At 48.1% G+C, this 22,176-nt stretch overlaps 1 protein-coding gene across 7 annotated transcripts in view; it reads right to left on the minus strand.

Annotated features, from left to right (window-relative positions):
• Positions 1 to 4,943: 4,943 nt before the first annotated feature.
• Positions 4,944 to 22,176, minus strand: part of GJC1 (gap junction protein gamma 1) — a 44,023-nt gene continuing 26,790 nt past the window's right edge. For 4 of the 7 annotated variants that reach the window (XR_009868479.1, XR_009868481.1, XR_009868482.1 and 1 more), the window contains exons 2-4: positions 13,142 to 13,217; positions 7,840 to 10,656; positions 4,944 to 7,674 (exon numbers count right to left, since the gene is read on the minus strand). Coding sequence is in view for 1 of the 7 variants with exons in the window: in XM_062216515.1 (XP_062072499.1) it covers positions 9,446 to 10,636 (1,191 nt within the window). In the remaining 6 variants the exon portion in view is untranslated. Of the gene's footprint in view, positions 10,657 to 13,141; positions 13,218 to 22,176 lie in introns of all 7 variants that reach the window. The other 3 variants (XR_009868483.1, XR_009868484.1, XM_062216515.1) reach the window with 3 other exon arrangements.

Here is a 22,176-nt window from a genome sequence, read left to right on the forward strand (position 1 = left end):
CCCATATGGTCACTGGTTCGAATCCTAGCTGCTCCACTTCTGATCTCTCTCCCTGCTTATGGCCTGGAAAGCAGCAGCAGATGGCCCAAGTGCTTGGACCCCTGCACCCATGTGGGAGATCCAGAAGAAGCTCCTGGCTCCTGGCTTCCAATCAGCCCAGCTCTGGCCATTGCAGCCATTTAGAAAGTGAATGAATAGATGGAAGAGCTCTCTAACTCTGCCTTTCAAATAAATAAACAAAAAAAAAAGTGGAACAGCCAAGACTTGAACTGGTGCCCATATGGGATGCCAGCATTGCAGGCAGCAGCTTAACCTGCTATGCCACAGAGCTGACTCCTGAATTTTCTTTTGAAAAAGGAGAATGTTAACAATGTCTTCATAACCAGAAAAAGTCATTAAAGTAAGAATAACCTCCCAAGGAGCTAACAGTTTGTATATTAAAAAACAAAAAGTCATTGAATTACATATACTGAAAACAGGTACATTTACTGTCTGTAAATTATGCCCTCGTAAAGCGAATGTTAAAAGCTACCAAAATCCAGGGTGGGCACTGGCCTAGTTATTAAGAGGTCCACATCCCATCGGGGCGCTCCAGGGCTGGATTCACAGTGTGGGCTCCCGACTCCGGCTCCTGCTAACACAGACCTGGGAGGCAGCAGAGATGGCTCAAGTGGCTGGGTTCCTGCCCCCTACGTGGGAGACCTGGATTGGCCCAGGCCTGGCCTTAGACCCTTGTAGGAATTTGGGGAGTGAACTAGGAGATAGAGCTAATAAATAAAAGTTTTAAAAGCTACAAAAGCCTTGAGATCTCTTACGTTCCACTTAAAGCCTCCATTTACGGTGCCTCAGTTACAATCTTTATGGAAATCTAACTCATGTGCTCTAGCAAACGTTCTTGTTAATTTTCTGAGTTTCAAGATAAAGTTTTCTAAATTTGGTCCCACCAGTTTTGGATTTGGGGTCTTGTAGCCTGCTTGTGCTAAAGATAACTATTTTAATTCTGTCGAACAAATGGTTTGCTATGGGAAGATCAGACGTACATATACCTCTGTAAGCACGTAAGTATTTCTGGAAAGAAATGGTAAACAGTGGCTACCTCAGGGGACAAGGGAGGGCACGTGGGGCACCTCTACTTTTGTGTATCTCTAGTATTGGCCAAAGCTCTTTCTAAAATAAACTTACCTTTTGATTCCATTTTCCACAAACCTTTAAAAATTATTCTCACTTCATTGGAAGGCAGAGAGACAGAGACCTTCCAGCCGCTGGTTCATTCCCCAAACACCTGCAACAGCCTGGGCTGGGCCAGGCCAAGTCAGGAACCTGGAGCTCCATTCAGGTCTCCCACGGGGCAGCGAGGGCTGAAGCACTTGAGATATCCCTGCTGCTTCCCAGGGTGTGCGTTAGCAGAGCTGGGAGCGGGGCCTCGATATGTGAGGTGGCCATTCCACGCACCACCCAAGCTGCTCTACCAAAAGCCTGCCCCAGTACAGCCCAAAGTTCTTTCATTATTGCTTTCATATCTTTTTAAAAAATCGAATAGTCATGAGAGAAAAACCAAAATTCCCCATTCATATCCAGGGGTGTGCAACCATCTGGGATTCTGCACACCCAGGAGTGGGATGCGGGGTTAAGGTGTGTAGAAGGCAGGCTGCTGCTGGCCCGAGTGTGGGTGGACAGGACATTAAGTTGCCAATGAACTCATGGGAGCAAAGTGTTTCCCACCAGACAGGGCTGCCATCAGCTGTGACGTGAGCATCTCCCTGGCGGCCTGGCCCCCGAAGCGGCTAAGTCAGCAGGAGGCGAGTGCCAGTGCTTACTGTCTAAGATTTGGCTACAGCCTGTCTCAGCCCCGCTGTGGCCCAGCCTTGGATTGCTGTCTGAGTCATCTGAAGACAGGGTTGCCAATCCTGGCAAATAAAAATAGGATACCCAGTTATGCTTGAATTTCGAATAAATTTTTGATGTTTCATGTAATACATTAAAAATGTCATTGTTGGGGTCAGTGCTGTGGCAGTGGGTTAACGCCCTGGCCTGAAGCACTGGCATCTCATATGGGTGCCGGTTCGAGACCCGGCTGCTCCTCTTCCCATACAGCTCTCTGCTATGGCCTGGGAAAGCAGTGGAAGATGTCCCAAGTCCTTGGGCTCCTGCCTCCTCCTGGCCATTTCTGAATACCCAGCAGGCTTGAGTGGTCGCTCACTACTGGCATTAAGCTGAGTCTGCACCCAACACCAGTCTTCCAGGCCACTGACCCCTACAAAACCACCACTGGACTCCACCAACACAGTCATGAGCTGGTACATAACCTGGTCCAGACCCTGCAGAGCTCTGCTGTCGTCTCCCACGTCTCCATCACTCCCCAGTCCCAATGTGAAGGAGCCACGGACAGCTCCCACTCAGTTTCCTGGGCTTTTGTGGATAAAGCATCTACAGGCACCGGGGTCCTCCTGCATACCCCTCCCACGGCCCTGAACAGCACCTGGGTACAGGACCCAGGGCAGTCGCCTCTGCCTGCCGGGCACAAGCCACAGCTGCAGCGTGCCGTCAGAAAAATGGGCCAGGCAGCCACAGCTCCTGTCAGTGCTTTTCAATGTTCCCGGCGCAGAAGATAACATTTCAGTTTCACAGGACTGCACATACTAAAAATAAAATGCTACAACAGCTATCTGGTTCTGTATCGCTTTCCCCATGGCCAGGTCCCATTCAGGTCACTGGCCACGTGCCGAGATGGGTTATGAACAGCCGCGTGGTTCCGCCTTGCCTGGAGTTCAAGGCTGTCAGCCTCCCAGGCCCTCCGGGGCAGGCCCAGGAGAGCAGAGTGGACAAGGATCCCGGTGGGCGGCTTGGCGGAGGTGGGAGAGTGGCCAGTTTTCCTCCAGATGCTAGCAGGGGGCCTCATTAGGTTCTCCTTCACGACTCCCGACTCCAGCTTCAAGCAGACTCAGCGAGTCAAGGACAGGGCAAGGAAGCGCTGTGCCACTTCCTCAGGACCACGGGGACTCAGGAAAGCAAGCGCTGTCCTGGCCGCCTCCCGTTTCTAACACGCCAGGGCTCACTCGCCCGCCAGCCGGGATGCTGCTTCTCACCTGGGGCCAGGGTCAGCTGTTAACCACAGCTCGCACCTGGAACTCCGGCGTCTACAGTTAGGGACGGCACACTCCTCCCAACCCCCAAATCACTCAGGGGTAATCTGGCTGTGCACTCTGCCCCCGTCACCCCCCGCCAGGCTGTCATCAACCATTCTGAGCTGGCAGAGGAGACGAAGCTCATGGGCTGTGCAAAGCCTAAACCTCCGCCAACCGAGCGTGAATCCCCAACACTTCCTTCCCCCCGCGTCCAGGCTCACGTTTCACAAATGGCCTTTTTCCCTGAGCGCAGTCTTCACACCGGAATGTAGTCGAGGTCTACCTAGAGAATGTTTGGGTAATGCAATTATTCTTTATCTTCTGCTGGTGGTTACTCAACTGCATGCATTTGTCACGATATGCTAATTAGGGTAGAATTTAATTATACCTCAATGAAAAACATGCTGCTTTTCAACTCAGCCACAGAAATTACTTCTGATTATGCAGGCCTCAGATGGGCGCAAGGAACTTGCATTTTCCCGTTACTTTTTAAATGATTTATTTTAAAGGCAGAGTGACAGGGAGCGGGGCAGCGGAGCACACAGATGAGATCTCTCACACACTGGTTCACTCCCCAAATGGCTTCAACGGCCGGGGCTGGGCCAGGTGGAAGCCAAGAGCTTGGAATTCCATCTGGGTCTCCCACATCAGTGGCAGGGGTCCGCTGTTTTCCCAAGCCCACTAATAGGGAGACGGATGAGAAGTAGAGTGGCAGGGACCGGAACGGGTGGGAAGCCGGCATAACAGCTCAACCTACCACGCCACAGCACCGGCCCCAGCCCTGTCACTTCTAACACAGGTGGTCTGGTGGCTACAATTCTGGAAAGATGCTCCTGACAGGTGCACCCAGCAAAGATGCCCCCAAACAGCTGCTTCTGGCCAGACCTCTCGGGCAAGCACCAAGGGTACTGGACTGAGCCCCAGGCAACGTGCAGGGCTGGCTTCCGTTCTCAGCTCTGCCTCTGCCTCCACGTTCTTTCTAGAATTGCTTCTGCCGTGAGACATCCGAAGGCAGCGAGCCCGGGAAGTACTGTATTGCATACAAGTCCTAAAGACCTGAAAAATAATTTTAAACTAAATAGCAGGAAAACACAGACTTAACTTCTGTGTGGATACTTTCTCCAGGTGTCACTCTGTTCTGAAAGCAAATGTGCCGAAGTATCAGCTCCCACATCCAGCAGAATTAGAGTAACCCAGTGCTCCAAAGGCTTACAGACAGCTCCCAAGTTTATGACCAAATATGGCCGCTGACCAGTCCACAATTCCTGCTGCTGAGGGTGGAGCCTGTGTGTGACCTGCCAGTCAGCCGTCCTTGTCTGTGGTAATGGGGTGGAGGGAAGTGGGAGCACTGGCCTGAGAACCGCTCGCCCTCCCCTCCCCTGGAGGCAGACATGGCTCTGTGATGCTCCACCCCTGCATCGAGCTTCCCTCCCACAAGACACAGCTCCAAAGCCTGGAGAAGCAGAGGGAGCCAGTGGCACGGGGGTGCTCCCAGCTTCTCAGTGTGAGACCCCAGCGTCACCCACAGGTCCTGGACTGTGGCACCATGAACATGCCATCCCACTGAGTCGCAGCAGTCCCAGAGGACCTGCAGGCCAGCTGTAAGACAGGGTCCTTCTGAGTCAAAGCTCTAGTGGGAAATGTTTCTGCCCATGGATTCCCGCGAAGAACGAGCGAGAAGAGCTTCCTATCACCAGTCCTGTGTGAGCCACTGAGCTCTTGGTGCTGTTTTATACAAAGGATGGGGTAACATCCTCAATGAACATTTCCTGGCAGCCACATTTCCAGCGGGTTTCGAGTTTTGGGAAAGGAGGCACAGAACACAGATGAATCTTCTAAACTGTATTTGGAACTGACAAAACCTTGCTGGAGACGAGGCCCTGAGCACAGAGTCTGACTCCACCACGAACGTTTGACACAAACCGTGCAGAACACAATCGGCAGTGAGTGGTCTTTGGCACTGAACAGGTGATTCCTTAACTGCTTCATGCAATAGCCAAACTGCACACCACGTGACATCGGATTGCTGGTTAACAGTTGACTCTTACATTTGAATTCTTTAAAAAAAAAAAAGTCGGAAGCCCTGGCTAAGTTTTTCAGTATCAATATGCTGACCATGTCGTAACGTTTAGTGCCTGAGGTAGAGACTTCTGTAAAAGATTTAGTAACAAAAACGCAATTCAAAGTAAGGAGAACCAGTCCCAACCTGGGAAGCAACCCTGAGCCACACAGCTCTGGCTTCACTTTCCCCAGACCGCGCTGCAGTGCCTCAGCCGTCTTCCACTCAGACTTCTGGGTGTTGGAATACCCAGGACTGCTGTTTTAAGAAGTATGAGTCTGTGGAATGCCCACGAACCAAACCCACTCAATAGCATTATTACAAACAACGGAACTACAACATCAGGGACAACAGCCAGTAAAAGTCTTCACACTCCGCATGATGTGTGGCTGGAATGAGCGGCCAATACGTGATGCGACCTTAAGATTCTAACACTCAGTGGTGGCAATGAACTATCACACGTCTATGACACAGAGCTGCGGCGGAATTTTACTTCCGGACTGCACCACACAGGCGCAGCTGTTTTCTTGCTTTGAGGTTGTCAGATTTTGCGAGATTACATGATTTTATGAAGATAAAATAACCTGGTACCCGGAACCTTCCAATCAGAATGACCTTCAACTGTGTATCTTTGACTCAAAAGTGTTTTTTCTGTTTTGTTTTTTATTACATTACAGCCAGGAGAGGCTCCGATTTATAAAAAGGTATTTCTTAAAGTAGATTCTAGAATAACCTACTTGCCTTTTACCAAAAGCTAACACAAAAAATTTATCAACTAGAGATGTTATTTTTAGAACTGCACTGTCTCTTAAAGGAGACAGAAAGCATAAAGCATGGACATCCTGAAGCCAAACGGCTAAGTCACAGGTGTGACTAATGGGAATGGCATTGAAGTCCCCGCCTGGGACCCAGCGCTGGGGCCGGAGTCTCACACCACCACAGAGGCCTATGCTGAGAGCACCGGAGGGAAGTGCCTCTTAGCACTGCCGGGGGTTCAACTGTTCCTGAAGCCCTAAGCCCAGACAAGTGCCCGACAGCAACAGGTGGGTCTCTAACACCTCTACCAGGGCTCTGTGACCTGGCACTTCTGAGAGGAGACTGGCTCCTCACACTTAGAAAAACAGCAGTGGTTTTACCCCCTAATCTCATACCATGAAGAAATGCTAGCATTGGGTACTAACTGCTGATTTTCCCCCTTTAAAGACACACTCACATAAGACCCAAATGTGGAACTCCTGGGCTGTGAGAACCAATTTGGATGGCAAAATTCATTTTTATCAATAGTAAATAATTCTAGACATTAATCAAGGAAAATCTCAGGGAAGGGGAGGTGCAAATGAATAATATACTTGTGGTTTTAAATGAACAAATACAGAAACAGGCAAACCTAGGTCACCAGTGAAGACAGAGCCACAAAATGAACACTAACGTCTCCTTAGGGGAAAAATGCCGTCTAGTTCTGCCCTCAGATTCAGACTAAGAGAAAAAGGCCTGAGCCTTCTGCAATCCTCCCCAGAATCATAGGACTCAACAAAGCAGCCCAAAGGACAGGGCACAGCTGAACGGACGCAAGAGGCTGCGCAGGAGCCCGGAGCGTAAGGGACTAAGCACTCACCCTCCGCGTGCAGGACAAGCAAGCATCATGCTGAAGCGCGCCTCACAGGGCGAGGCAAAACAAGGGGATTTGCTCAGGAGACAAAGCCTGGTGACATGCTTTCTACATATTCCAGAGCGGCGTCTACAGATTCCAAGCAGAGCCAATGAACAGGCGGACACTCTCAACGCGGCCCCTGATGGTCGTTAGGGGAAAATGGCTCTGGCACAATCATGTGTTCAAAGGCTGAAAAGAAGTGAGTTAGGGAGGCAGTGAAAGCTGGGAAGTTCTTGTCCTGATTCAACCTAAGAGAATGAAACAGACTTTAAAACTGTGTGCACGTGGGGAGGTGACAGGAGTATCTTTCTACATAATTTAAGAAGCTGAAGAACTGTCCAAAGATACCAGTCTCATGTCTGCAGAAGCCACGCAGATGCTTCGGGGCCTGACGCCGCGGCCTGGTTCTCTGGTATTTCTGCTCGAGTCCTTCCCTCTGCATCACTCTCAAGTCTCCATCTTTCCCGCCAGCAAAGTCACTCCTACCCACCAGGCTTGGAAAGGCCAGCAAAGTCACTCCTACCCACCAGGCTTGGAAAGGCCACGGGGGTGCACGTATTCTCTGTCCTTTCAGAAATCTGCTTGAAGCTCTGACGGAAGGATTGCGGCTCTGGGGCAGGCGTAGTGTCCCACCGCCGGGGCCCGGCCTGGCTCCTGACTCCAGCTTTCTGCTAATGTGGACTCTGCGAGACGACAGTGAAGGTGCCACCTACGACGAGACCTGCACTGGGTTCCCAGCTCCTGGCTCCAGCCTGGCCCAGGCTTGGCCATTGTGGGCATTCGGGGAGTGAACAGCAAACAGGAACTCAATATTTCTCATTCCTCCTCTCAATATCCATCTGTTAAAAAAAAAAAAGTTCTTTATCTTAGCTAGGCTGAAATGTTAAGGTCTTGTCTCATCTGTTTCCTTACTAGACACTTGGTAAGAAGGAAACTGTGCGTGTCTATTAATCATTCACAACACACACACACAGCATTTTCTGATGCTTCCCGTTCAGTCTCACCTGAGGTTTTCTTTCTTTCTTTTTTTTTGCTTAAGATGTTTAGGAATCCTGAGGAGCTTCTCTAGGCTAAAATTTAAAGATACAAAAGGAACAAACAAACAAAAAAGCAAAATGAACCGCTAAGAAGATAAGGTTACATCTCTGCTGTCTTCTTTTGTTCTCGGAGAGGAAAGGAACGCAGTGGACAAACTACACAGAGGTGCTAGCCTATTTTTCTAAATAATGACAAACAGATTTACAAATCGAGACACACAACATGATACTCTAGGAGTTTCAAAGTCCAGAGGCAGCTTGCATTCGTCTCCTGTTAGAAAAGAGCAAGACCCCCAACGCAAGGCTCCCTGGCCGAGCAGAGGCCCCTTACCCCTCTCCTGAGCTCTCACTCAGAGGCGCGTAAACTTTAAGACGAGCAGAGAGCAGAGCTCTCCGACGACGTAAGACTGAAAACGGCAGTGCAACACCGCAGATTACGGGTGTTATGAACGTTAATGCTTGTCACAAACGTCTGCCCACAGGTAACAAATACCGGCACCGGAGAAGGAAGGTAAATCACAGCCGTCCATGGTAAATTATAAAAATCCAGGAATTCAGACTTAGGCTCTCTGCCCTTTGCAGTACAAGTAGCCTTGAGTAGTCTAAGTCCACCGGGAAATTTTTGTATTTCTAATGTTACTTAATAAAGAAAATACTCATTTCTGGCTTCTTATGAAACCTGAGAGGGGCAGTTTCTGGATTGAGGCTTAAGGCAAATTAAACAGGTTCACAAACTAAACATCCTATCAGGGCTTATTCCTCAGGCGTGGCTTTGCTTTCTGACAGAAGCAGCTTGGCATCAGCACTGGCCAGGTTCTCTGGGCTGCCACTGGGTTGGGGGCTCCTTTGCAGATCAATCTTTAGAAAGATCAGAGCACACACTGGCAACACTCGATATGTAAAAGCATTCTACAGTACCGTACATACGCTTTCGAAGATTGGCTACAGCTCTGATCAGGCGATTTAAAGATTCCTCATGTAAACCAGAGATGACCTTAACATCCCTCTAGTGTGGACTCTCCTTCCAGCACTGAAAACTGATACTTCCTCCTCAGTCTCTCACCTCTGAACTCTCCTGCAACATGAGAGGCACTTTTATTAAGTGGAGTATCTATTTAAAACTGTAAACCCAGGGTAGAATTTGCTGAACAAATAACACTAGCTTAATAGTCATAACTTACAAGGATTTTTCCCCCTTTAATATAAAAAGTGTAACTACAGCAGTTCAATGTACAAATACAAAAAAAGTTCTCATACTAAAAAAAAAAAAAAAGTACCATAATACTGTACATACAAAAACTGTTCAACAAGGATGATTTAAATATATCTGTTTTTCTCCAGATCTGGAAGACACAAATGTAAGCTTCTGCAACTGTATTATTGCTGAGAACATGTGCCCGGGAACACTGTGTTTCCCTCTCTCCCCTCCATCCCAGCTCCGCCTTCAGTCCCCTGAGCTTGGACCGTGAGCCAACAGCACCCCTGAAGATAACCAGAGCCAAATGTTTACTCAGTGGAAGTCGTTACTCAGTGAGCCGTTGCTCACCATAAACTATGAAAAGCCCAGCCAAGATTAAATCCAGACGGAGGTCTTCCCCTCCCCTGATTTGCTACTCGCACTGCTTTTGTTGGACCCAGCTTTGGACCCCACTTTGGCCCTCTTGTCCCGGGGACCATGGGGGTTGTTCTGGTGGCTGTAGGCCTGGATTGCTAGATCCAGGCGCTCCTGAGCCATCCTGATCTCCCGCTGCAGGGTCTCCAGGTCGGCAGGGAGGTGCTCCTCGTGGCTGCCGTACTGCTGCTCCTGGGCGATGTTGGCCTTGTTTTGCTTGTAGGCGATCTTAGCGTTGGACAACTCGGTGTACTGGATCTGATCTGGTTTGACGGCAATGTTATAGCCAGGGGGAGCGGATGGTGTATTCCAAGTGAAAGGATAATTGTAAGCACCCGGATCCTCAAGCTCCCTCCTTTTACTGTTTAGTGAGTCTCGAATGGTCCCAAACCCTAAATGAAGCATCTCCCAAATGTTGAGCAACAGGCAGAGGCCTGTAACACCATACATTATCAGAAGGAAGATGGTCTTTTCCGTGGGTCTAGAAATGAAGCAGTCTATCTTATGGGGGCAGGGAAGCCTGCTGCACACATAAAACGGGTGGACCTGGAAGCCATACAGAAAGTACTGTCCGACCAGAAAGCCCACCTCAAACACGGTCCTTGCCAGCAACTGCAGCACGTAGATTTTCATGAGCCCGTCCTCCCGGATCCGTCGGCGGCCGTCATGCTTGGGTTTAGGTTGAGTCTGTTCTTTATTTTCTTTTTCACTTTCCAGCTCCATTTCTGGATACATCATGGGGTCCTCTTCATGGTCCTCTTCTGTTTCTTCCAGAGCCCGGTGCTGCTTCCAGCGCATTGTGTAGGGCTTGCTCCGGGCTGCCTTCTTGTCTGCTTCACCGTGCTCCATTTTGGCAATCTTGTGAATGGCATAGCCCAGGTACATCACCGATGGTGTGGCCACCAGGATGATCTGGAACACCCAGAAGCGCACATGGGAGAGGGGGGCAAAGGCGTCATAGCAGACATTCTCGCAGCCCGGCTGCTCCGTGTTGCACACAAACTTGCTTTGCTCATCGTAGTAGATGGACTCCCCGCCCACGGCTGTGAGCACTATGCGGAAGACGATGAGCACAGTGAGCCAGATCTTCCCTACAAAGGTGGAGTGGTTGTGGATCTCCTCTAGCAGGCGAGTCAGGAAGCTCCAACTCATGGTGATCGAGCTGGTTGGCCCTGATGAGTGGGAAAACGCCAAAGCAAAAATCAACAAACAGCAAAATCCGAACAACTTTAGTTTATGAGACCTCTAGGAACTAGTCCTCCGCATACCTAAATCTAACTTCAAGACTCAGACTGGAACAGATGTTAAGCAGCATTTTACACTCCACTCCCCAAACTGGGACAATTCCTCCTCAGCCCAGGAGAGTTAGTTTGGGCACACAACGTCCTCAGGGGCCTGCCTTGTTCCCACGTTTTGTTTGTTCACAGAGTATAACTGTAGTTGGCACTGGGATATAGTTCTGAGAAGCCATACACTGGTGTTTTACATAAGCCATTATTTTATGAGACTTCCGAACCCTGTGAGATGCAGATCAGATGGGTGTAGTCATTGAGACCACCACTGAGACACAGAGGAGACCCATGGGCTGAACTCCTTTGTGAAAAAGTGTTTTAGGAAATTTAAATGCTGGACCAGGTGACCAAATGTTGAAAGGAATTAAGGAGGGCACAGCTGATCAATTTCTGTTCACAACTGATCATAATGATAGGACTAAGAATCAAAGGGATCACATAATCAAGACTAGTGTCTGAAAATACTAACCAATAGAACAAAAAAGGGAGAGAACGATCCAACATGGGAAGCAGGATACACAGCAGACTCAGAATGGCGGATGTCCTAAACAGCACTCTGGCCTCAGAATCAGCCCTAAAGGCATTCAGATCTGGTTGAAAAGCCCATGAGAGTATTTCAGGCATGGAAAGCCAAGATATTCTGTCAAAAAAAAAAAAAAAAAAATGACCTAAATGAGAGATCTCCGTGAGTGAGATCCCAATGGAAAGAACAGGTCATCAAAGAAGGAGGTACCTTTCTCTGAGGGGAGGAGAGAACTTCCACTTTGACTATGACCTTGTCTAAATATGATAAGAGTCGGTGAACTCAAAAGGCTTCCATAGCTTTGGCAACTCATGACTGGAGCCTAGGGAGATTACTGATGCCAAAAACAAGAGTGCCAATTTGTTAAATCAACAACAGGAGTCACTGTGCACTTACTCCTCATGTAGGATCTCTGTCCTTAATGTGCTGTACATTGTGATTTAATGCTATAACTAGTACTCAAACAGTATTTTTCACTTTGTTTCTATGTGGGTGCAAACTGTTGAAATCTTTACTTAATATATACTAAACTGATCTTCTGTATATAAAGAGAATTGAAAATGAATCTTTTTTTTTTTTTTTTTTTTTTTTTTTTGACAGGCAGAGTGGACAGTGAGAGAGAGAGACAGAGAGAAAGGTCTTCCTTTGCCGTTGGTTCACCCTCCAATGGCCGCCGCGGTAGCGCGCTGCGGCCGGCGCACCGCGCTGTTCCGATGGCAGGAGCCAGGTGCTTCTCCTGGTCTCCCATGGGGTGCAGAGCCCAAACACTTGGGCCATCCTCCACTGCACTCCCTGGCCACAGCAGAGAGCTGGCCTGGAAGAGGGGCAACCGGGACAGGGTCGGTGCCCCGACCGGGACTAGAACCCGGTGTGCCGGCGCCGCAAGGCGGAGGATTAGCCTGTTGAGCCACGGCGCCGGCCTGAAAATGAATCTTGAAGTGAATGGAAGGGGAGAGGGAGCGGGAAAGGGGAGGGTTGCGGGTGGGAGGGAAGTTATGGGGGGGGAAAGCCATTGTAATACATAAAACTGTACTTTGGAAATTTATATTAAATAAAAGTTAAAAAAAAGGGCATAGCTACAAGCAACAGGCAATAATCACGAATTAAAATGAGAAGGCTGGCGCCGCGGCTCACTAGGCTAATCCTCCCCCCTGTGGCGCCGGCACCCCGGGTTCTAGTCCAGTCGGGGCACCGGATTCTGTCCCAGTTTCTCCTCTTCCAGGCCAGCTCTCTGCTGTGGCCCGGGAGTGCAGTGGAGGATGGCCCAAGTGCTTGGGCCCTGCACCCCATGGGAGACCAGGAAAAGCACCTGGCTCCTGGCTTCGGATCAGCGAGGTGTGCCGGCCGCAGCGCACTGGCCGCGGCGGCCAATGGAGGGTGAACCAACGGCAAAAGAAGACCTTTCTCTCTGTCTCTCTCTCACTGTCCACTCTGCCTGTCAAAAAAAAAAAAAGAGAGAAAGAGAGAGAGAGAAAAGGGGACGGGGAAGAGACTTTCATCTGCCTAAGCAGCTCACAGTGGATGCCTTGCAGCAGATAGGAAAACCTGCTTTCCACGAAACAGATTCTCTACTAGGCTACGGCAGATGTCAGCGAGGCTTGCTCAACTAATTGTGAGAGCATGAACTCCAATCAGCAGGCAGGTCCGCTGTAGCACAGTTTTTAATTTTGAGATTTCTTAGGTCCATGTCCAGAATCTGGGTGAAAACTACCTAAACAAGACAATCCACGTGAAATCTCAGCACAGCCCCTGACACAAAGCACGCCTGGCTTTCACCGGCCCTCCTCCCCCAGGTCCCCCTACAAATCACAGCACCTCCAAAGAAGTTTAAGTACACGTTACCTGTTATCCAGAACTGCTGCTACCCAAAACTTTCTTAGAGAAATGGTGTTGCGCTTGCGACTTTTCCAGATTTCCTCTGGAAGGGAAAAAGAAAGGAGCAGGTTGTAAGCTTCCTCCCGCAGAGGAAATGAATCACGAAAATGCCATTTCCAGAAAGAAGATGTGCTGTGCACCACAGGACTCAACCAGAACGCGAAGGACACAGGCTTGAGATTCAACACCACTGCTTTCTCCTCCCAGCACATGTGGAGACCAACAAGGCGACAGCGACTCAGAGACTCTTAAGTCACGGCAGCCTAAGAAAACCTGACGGCAAGATGTGTCACCTGGAGCAACCGGACGCAGACGGTCTGTGGCACTAGGGGAAAGAGCCCAACAGAAGAATCCCAGCAAATCTAACCGGGGTCACTGAAGGCCTTGGGACAGTCTCACCCTCTGTGCTCCACTCCTGGGAGCGGCCAGCACCTCTCGCTGGGGCTGAGAGCAAGCTGTTTAGCTCAACACCCGGCAGCTGGCTGTCACTGGGACACCTGCCTCCCCAGGAGGCAATTTACAGACTCACTGCTCAGTCGCAGAGAGGAAACAGCTGCATCTGCACTGTGACCGAGACACAAACTCCAGGCTGAGTTCTCGTTCATCACCAACTTCTGCCAACGCTGAACATTACAGCGGAAAGTCATCCCCGGGGGGCCAACTGTGTTCACCACTGTAATTTAACAAATAAATCCAAGGCAATCTCTTTGTGTTGTGTGTTCACAGTATCTTAAGATGCAGTTCTTTTTAATTTTTTCCCCTAAAGGACACAGGAGAAAAAACTGGAACAATTCCCAAAATCTCAATGAAGAAAAAAAAGTGCAGGCATGCAGGCGTCAAGATTTATATGAAGAGTCTGCCAAAGACTTTGCTTTAGGACTCCAAGTGCCACTCTCATTTCTAGCCCTGATCCATCTGAAGTCACTTCTCTCACTGAATTACACAAGTTTTATCAAACTAAAAAAACAGAGGCTGGCACTGTGGTACAGTGGGTAAAGCGGCCATCTGTGGTACTGGCATCCCATACAGGTGCTGGTTCAAGTCCCAGCTGCTCCACTTCTCATCCAGCTCCCTGCTAATGGCCTGGGAAAGCAGTGGAAGATGGCCCCAGTGCTTGGGCCCCTGCACCTGAATGAGAGACTGGAAGAAGCTCCTGGCTCCTGGCTTCCATGGTGCAGTCCCAGCTGTTGTAGCCATTTAAGGAGTGAACCAGCAGATAGAAGACTCTTCCTCTGTCTCTCCCTTTCAAATAAATAAATCTTTAAAAAATAAAAAAAAGAAAGAAAAACCAATATACAAAACCTCATAATTGCAGCTTCTTTGGTTTTCCACATGAACATGCTTTCCAAGTGTAAAACACCACTAATTTACAAAGGGACTTGGTACTAAAAATGAACTTGTCTATTTACCTTCATCTTTTTCGAAATCAACAGTGAAAAAAATGGGTGACGGCCAATTTTCTTTCTAAAATAAAGAACCACAAGCCTCCTAAAATGAATGGCAACATCCGTGCTGCCTTCATCTACAGAGGAGTCAGGAGGTTTTTCTTGGATTTGCTTTTCTCAAATCTCTTTCCTCTCCTTCCAAGTATCCATTCTTGCCTTCTGAGGAATGTCAAATAAACCCTGGGTGATGAGTGCGCCTGGGAAGCGCTCTGCAATGCTGCAGTCCTCATTTCTATTATGGGTCACTCATTCTCTAGGCAACGCTCCCCTCCCCACAGCTCTGCATGAACAAAAGCATAAAGGGAATGGCTCTCACTACTCCAACAGATAAAGAACAAAGTCTGTTCAAGAATGACTAGAATGGCGGGTTCCGGAATTAACATTGCTAAGCAGAACGATGTGTCACTGCCAAGTGTAATCTCTTTGTGGAAAAAAGTGCTCTTGGTCCACACTCCAGTCTCTTTTCCCTGAACTATTACTCTGGCCTCCATCAGATGCCTGTGAGCCAGGGCGCGGTCCTCGCTGACTCCCTGCTCTGCACAGACGTGGTGACAGCATCCACCTATGGGAGGCTCTCATGAAGAAGTGAACGAGTAAGTCCACATCCCATCTAGTAATGGACGATGACACGGAAGATAAGATCCTGACAAGTGGTGCTAGAGACAAGACGGGGGAGGCCAAACATCTCCAGGTTTGTTCGCTCATCAGCGGAGACTTAGCTGATTTATGTGTTTTAATATCGTCTCGAATGTATCCTTTACGCTTTGGTGGAGTTTGTATCTATACAGTCTATAAAAGGTGACATTATTGTTACAGGCAATATAAATATCCATGGTTTTTCACCTTGTACTATCATTTGATTTCCTAGTCACTAGCAATTTACAATGCCTGAGGAAGAATAATCTCACCATTCCCACCTCAACCTCACTATGCCCGTTACGCTGCTTTACTAGAAGAAAACAAGACTCCAGAATTAGGTGGCTCCGCACGGTTCCCACTTCCCTCCAACTCACCCGGTCACGGGGCTTCCAAGGTTTGTCCTGTACCTGCAGAATGCACTCTTGAAAGAGTACAGACACTAACCACATCACGTCTAACAAACAGCGTCTGTTTACTGTCTTCCTCCAAATTTCACTGTTTTTAATAGAATCACATCAGTAAATTTCTTTTTTTTTTTTTTTAAGATTTTTAAAAATTTATTTGAGAGTTAGAGTTACAGAGAGAGAAAGGTCTTCCTTCAGTTGCTTCACTCCCCAAGGGTGCTTCTCGGTCTCCTACGTGGGCGCAGGGACAGTAAATTTCTTGAATAAATTAAAATGTGAGAAAGTTCTTTTTTTTTTTCTAAAGAGGTTTAAAAACAAGCAACTGCAGTACATGGTAGCCCATAATTCAAAAGGACTCAAACATCCCCCAAAATCCCCACATTCTGAGGAAAATCATGTTTGTTTATGTAACATTTATTGGACACAAATCAAATATGCTATTTCTAGTCTATTTTCCAAATAGCGAAAGATACAGATCTACCTCATCTTGCACTAGAAAACAGAATTTTAAAAACTAGTTGGCATCAACACAGTAATAAATTATGCATTTCCCTCCCACATTCTTTTTATTTCATGTGTTTTCTATCATTTACTTCCTAACAAAATCAAATAAACACTGAGGCTAGTGTTGAGCCGCAGTGGGTAAGGCTATCACCTGCGACACTGGCATCCCATATCGGAGCACCAGCTTGAATCCTGGCTGCTCCACTTCCGATCCAGCTCCCTGCTAATGCACCTGGGAAAGCAGCAAAAAAATGGCCCCAATATTTGGGCACCTGTACCCACATGAGAGAAGCTCCTGGCTTCAGCGTAGCCAAGCCCTGGCTGCTGTGGCTATTTGGGAAGTGAACCAGCAGATGGAAGACCTTTCTCTCTGTCTCTCCTTCTCTTTCTTTGTAACTCTGCCTTTCAAATAAATAAAAAAAAATCAACTACACACACAAAAAAGCCCACAGATTTTTCTATAAAATACAATTCAGGAATTTTGAAGATTAAATGTAAAGTGCATTACTTGCATTATCAAAGTATATTCTATTATTAGAGCCATTGTGAAGATGAGGAAATTTTATATAATTCGCCTATGATGATTCAATGGCTAAGCGGTGAAGTCAGAATTTGAAGAGAGCCGGCCAGCGCCGCAGCTCAATAGGTTAATCCTCCACCTGCCGCGCCGGCACACTGGGTTCTAGTCCCGGTCGGGGCACCGATCCTGTCCCGGTTGCCCCTCTTCCAGGCCAGCTCTCTGCTGTGGCCAGGGAGTGCAGTGGAGGATGGCCCAAGTGCTTGGGCCCTGCACCCCATGGGAGACCAGGAGAAGCACCTGGTTCCTGCGGCGGCCATTGGAGGGTGAACCAACAGCAAAAGGAAGACCTTTCTCTCTGTCTCTCACTGTCCACTCTGCCTGTCAAAAAAAAAAAAAAAGAATTTGAAGAGACCCAGCCCTGGCTCTGAGACTCTACGTGAAGAGAGGGAAGGACCTTATTCCAACCTTTGGGGTCAAGAGTTGTAAAAGAAACAAACACCAGAGTGGGAGACTCCATAAATATTGAAGGAATTAAAAGTTTAAAAGCAAAAAACAAACACACAGAAAACAACCACCTCCAGGTGTCTCGGTGGCTGGGAAGGAAGGAACCAATGGCACCTCTAATAACAATGACAACTTAGGAGGAGAACTTACAGAGACACTGAGACAGGGACTGGAGAAGCTGATACACCCTATGAAGGGATGAGGAAGCTGAGGGGAACACTGGGATGACGCACGTCTGAAGGGCCGAGAGGTCTGCCTTGCCTCAAGACAAACACCTCTGCTACCAGGACAGCTAGTGCTGCTGCAACTCTGCCGGTCACTTCAGCTACGCTGGGAGCGCCCACAGGCCACACAGAACCTGGTCCAGGGACTCACACCCAAGTGCTAACTAGATGTTCCGCAAGCAAATGAAGAAATGCCCCCTAGAGAGTTTCACACCCTTTCTCACTCCTTTCCTCCCAGACTCTCCCGACATCAGCCTGTACCACCTAAGAATGAGCAGCCCAGGGGCACGGTCCCGGTTCACAGGACAGTTTAAGCAGGAGACAGGATGTTAAAGGGAGTCAGATGGGAAGCAAAGCACTGGCATTTCCTCTTTGCAGTTTTATTTTCAGGAATCCACTTGCTTCCTTTTCCCTAGTGGTTTCACTTTTCCATTTCCCATAACGGCTCTTTAACATCTACACCTCAAATCGCAGTCCAGCCCTTAGTGTTGCAGACGCTGCTCCCACATTCTTCCTCACTAGAGAAAATACAAGCAGGCAGAAATGCCCTCACATTTCCTCTCTGCTTAAAACTCAGACACAAAAGCCACCACTTGGGACACTGGCGTTCCGTACAGGACACAGGAGGGCCTGATTCCTCAGCACTTCCAATCCCGCTTCCTGCCTGTGTGCCTGGGAGAGCTCAAGGACTTGAGTTTCTGCCACCCATGTGGAAGACCCCAGCGGAACTCCTGTCTCCTGGCTTCAGCCTAGCCTCGGCCCGGCTGTTTCAGGCATCTGGGGAGTGTTATCAGCAGAAGGAAGATCTCTCTCCTCCTCTCAAATTCTGCCTTTCAAATAAACCTTAAAAAAATAAATAATCAGGGGCCGGTACTGTGGCATAGTGGGTAAAGCCACAGCCTGCAGTGCCTGCATCCCATAGCGGTGCTGGTTCAAGTCCCAGATGCTTCTCTTCTGATCTAGATCTCTGTTATGGCCTGGGAAAGCAATAAGATGGCTCAAATCCTTGGGCCCCTGGCACCTGTGTGGAAGCTCCTAGCTCCTGGCTTCAGACTGACATAGCTCCATCAGCTCCCGTTGTGGCCATCTGGGGAGTGAACCAGCAGATGGAAGACCTCTCTCTCTGCCTCTGCCTCACTGTAACACTGCCTTTCAAATAAAAAATCATTAAAAACAAAAACAAAAACAAAAAAAAAAAAACATGTAAGGAATATAAGGAACCATGGTTAAAATAATGATCACATCTAGTGCTAGCGAGGACACAGAGGAAATGGCATAATCCTGTACCACGTGGGAAGACAAAATGGCACAACCATTTTTGGAAAATGTTTTCACAATTACTTAAGAGTTAATGCTATATGCTACAGCCATTATCACGCATAAATGTTCATAAGTTTTTTTTTTTTTTTTTTTTGACAGGCAGAGTGGACAGTGAGAGAGACAGAGAGAAAGAAAGGTCTTCCTTTGCCGTTGGTTCACCCTCCAATGGCCGCTGCGGCTGGCGCACTGCGGCCAGCGCACTGCGCTGATCCGAAGCCAGGAGCCAGGTTCTCATCCTGGTCTCCCATGGTGTGCAGGGCCCAAGCACTTGGGCCATCCTCCACTGCACTCCCTGGCCACAGCAGAGAGCTGGCCTGGAAGAGGGGCAACCGGGACAGAATCCGGCGCCCTGACCAGGACTAGAACCTGGTGTACCGGCGCCGCAAGGCGGAGGATTAGCCTATTGAGCCGCGGCGCCGGCCTCATAACAGTTTTATGTATAATAGCCAAAACCTGAAAACAACACAAATGCCCACCAGCAGGCTGATGAATAAGCAAAACTGGTATATCCACACAACGGAATATTGCTACTTCACAATAAAAATTAAACTACTGATACATACAATATGGATGAATCTCAAAATAATTAGCCTGAAGTAAAGAAGCCAGGCCAAAAAAAAATTTTTTATGACTCCCTTTGTATAAAATTCTAGAAAATGCAAAGTAATCTATTGTGTCAGAAAGCAGATCAGTGGTTCTTTATTTCTGGATTGGAGGTGAGGTTCCGGGAAAGGCAGGAAGGATTATAAGGGGGTCGGAGGAAACTTCTGGATAAGATAGGTGAGATCATGCATTTAGTTGCGATGATGGTTCCACAGTATACACACATGTCCAGAGTCATTTTATATTTTCAATATGCACAGGGGTAGGCATTTGGCACGTAGTTAAGACACCACTTGGGACACTTGTACCCCACAGAGTACCTGGGTTCACGTCCTGGCTCTGCTTCAGAGTCTAGCTTCCTGCTAATGTGCACCCTGGGAGAGCCAGTAATGGTCTGTTGGGTTCCTGCCATCCACGTGAGAGACCTGGGTTGAGTTCTAGCTCTTGACTTCCATCTGACCCAGTCCTAGCTACAGCAGAAATGTGGGGAGTGAACCAGAAGAAGGAAGAGCTTTCTTTGTCTGCCTTTCAAATAAATTTGTAAAAGGTGGCACAGTGAGTTAAACCACCCCCTGCAACACTGTAACCCATATCCGAGGGCTAGTTTGAATCCTGGCTCCTCTACTTCCCATGCAGCTTCTTTTTTTATGTGTTTAAAAAAAAAAAAAAAGATTTATTTTTATTTATTTGAAAGACAGAGTTACAGATAGAGGTAGAGACAGAGAGAGTTCTTCCATCCGTTGGTTCACTCCCCAAATGGCTGCAATGGCCAGAGCTTAGCTGATCTGAAGTCAGGAGCCCAAGAGCTTCTTCCTGGTCTCCCACATGGGTCCAGTGGCCCATGCACTTGAGTCATCCTCTACTGCTTTCCCAGGCCACAGCAGAGAGCTGGCCTGGAAGAGGGGTAACCGGGACAGAATCTGGTGCCCCGACCGGGACTAGAACCCGGTGTGCCGGCACCACAGGTGGAGGATTAGCCTAGTGAGCTGCGGCGCTGGCCAAGTCCATTTATTTTTAATTCTCACAAAAGTTTATCTTATACATAAGAAATGAGTTATGAAAGGTTAAATTACTTTGTCAAAGTCACAGCTTCTGACTGGCAGAGATTATTCAACAGGTTGATTTAACTCCAAAATTCTCTATTTTCACGATGCCATATTTTATTAACTTCAATATCCAGTAAGCCATCAACCTATGCATTATTACTGCATAAAGCCTTCAAATATGTATACACGAAATACCTGAAGAACTGAAAACTACCTCAATGACATAACAACTGGTGATGAGTGCTGACAAACTGTAAATCCACATGTCGGAACACAACACACTTCTAAAGTCCCTCACGTGGCCATACAGCAAGACTGTCACTGGTAACCTCCGTACTGCTCATCACTGCCTAAGCCAGGACTGACACAGCTGCTAGCTCTGTCCCCCATAAGGTATGCCTAGCTCGATGTGGCGTCCTCTCCTGGGCGCCGTATTTCAGCCTCACTCCTCCTTGTCATGACTTGTATCCCATCTTACTAGCTTATCCTTTTCAGCATTCTTTCCTGGTTCCTCTATCACTAGTGAAACTGTAAATGATGTCTCCCCTTCATGAGTCCCCCCAAAAATTTATGTCTCTAGTTCCAACATCTCCTTTAAACTTCGGACCTGAAATTCAATGGCTATCTTCTTGCATGTCTCATAAGCATATGAAACCTGCTGTGCCCAAAACAAACATTCTTACCCTCCAAAGACCTAAGCTGTCTAGTTTTCCCAATCTCAGTAAATGGCTCTACATCCATACAGTTCTTCACACCAACCATCTACAAGTCAACCTCACTTCTCTTTGTCACTCCACAGTCAAAAGCATCAGCAAATCCCAACATATCTATCTGTAAACAGTCACCCACAATTCAGGGTGACTGGCACAGCAGTAATTTGCTCCTTAGTATGCCTGCACCCAACACCAGAGTTGCCTGGTTCAAGTCCTAGCTCCCCTCTAATGCACACTAGGGGAGGCCAAAGGTGATGGTGGCTCAAGTAGCTGGATCCCTTTCACCCACAAGGGACTTGGATTTGAGTTCCCAAATCCTAGCTTTGGCCTAGCCTAGCCCCGGCTGTTGCAGGCATTTGAGGAAAATGTATCTGTCTCTCTGCCTTTCAAGAAGAACAGCAGTAAATTCCATAATTCCATCATTTTTCCCACCTCAAATGCCACCAGTCTGATCCAAGCCAATTCTATCTCAGCAAGGTTATTGTAATAACAAATGCCTCTCACTGGTTCTGTAGCTTATGTTCTTATCCTCTCAACCTGCTCTCCGAACAGCAGAGTAAAGGTTTTAGAAGGTAAAGCAGACCATCTCCCTCCTCTCAAAACCCTCCAGTGGTAGCTTCCCATCACACTTGGGAAGAAGTCTCAGTCTTCCCAGGCTACAACTTCCTCTATCAGCTGTTTCTAACCTCATCCACCCCACCCCACCCCCGCCTCATCCTGATTCAGGAACACTGGCTTTGCCTCTGTTCCTCAGGCCATGATAAACACGCCATCCTTTTTGTCTCAGGACTTCTGCACCTGCTACTTGCATGGCTTGAAGCCCTTTACCTCACAGACAGGGGCAGGACTCTCTCCCTTCACTCCAGCCTTTCCCACGTCCTCTCCGTAACGCGGCTCCCCTGAGATGACTTCTATCCGGCTCCTGTCATTCTCTGCCCCTTCACTCAGCTCTAACTTCGGTCATAATCTGTAACCTCACATTGCTACATGTACCTATGTACACGTCTAACTTTGTTTTTTTGATTTTATGTTTTTAATGCCTAAATTCTGCCACTGAACTGGAAGCTTCCTGCGGGCAGA

The sequence above is a fragment of the Lepus europaeus genome, chromosome 18 (assembly GCF_033115175.1).
Source record: "Lepus europaeus isolate LE1 chromosome 18, mLepTim1.pri, whole genome shotgun sequence".
Classification (NCBI taxonomy): Eukaryota; Metazoa; Chordata; class Mammalia; order Lagomorpha; family Leporidae; genus Lepus; species Lepus europaeus.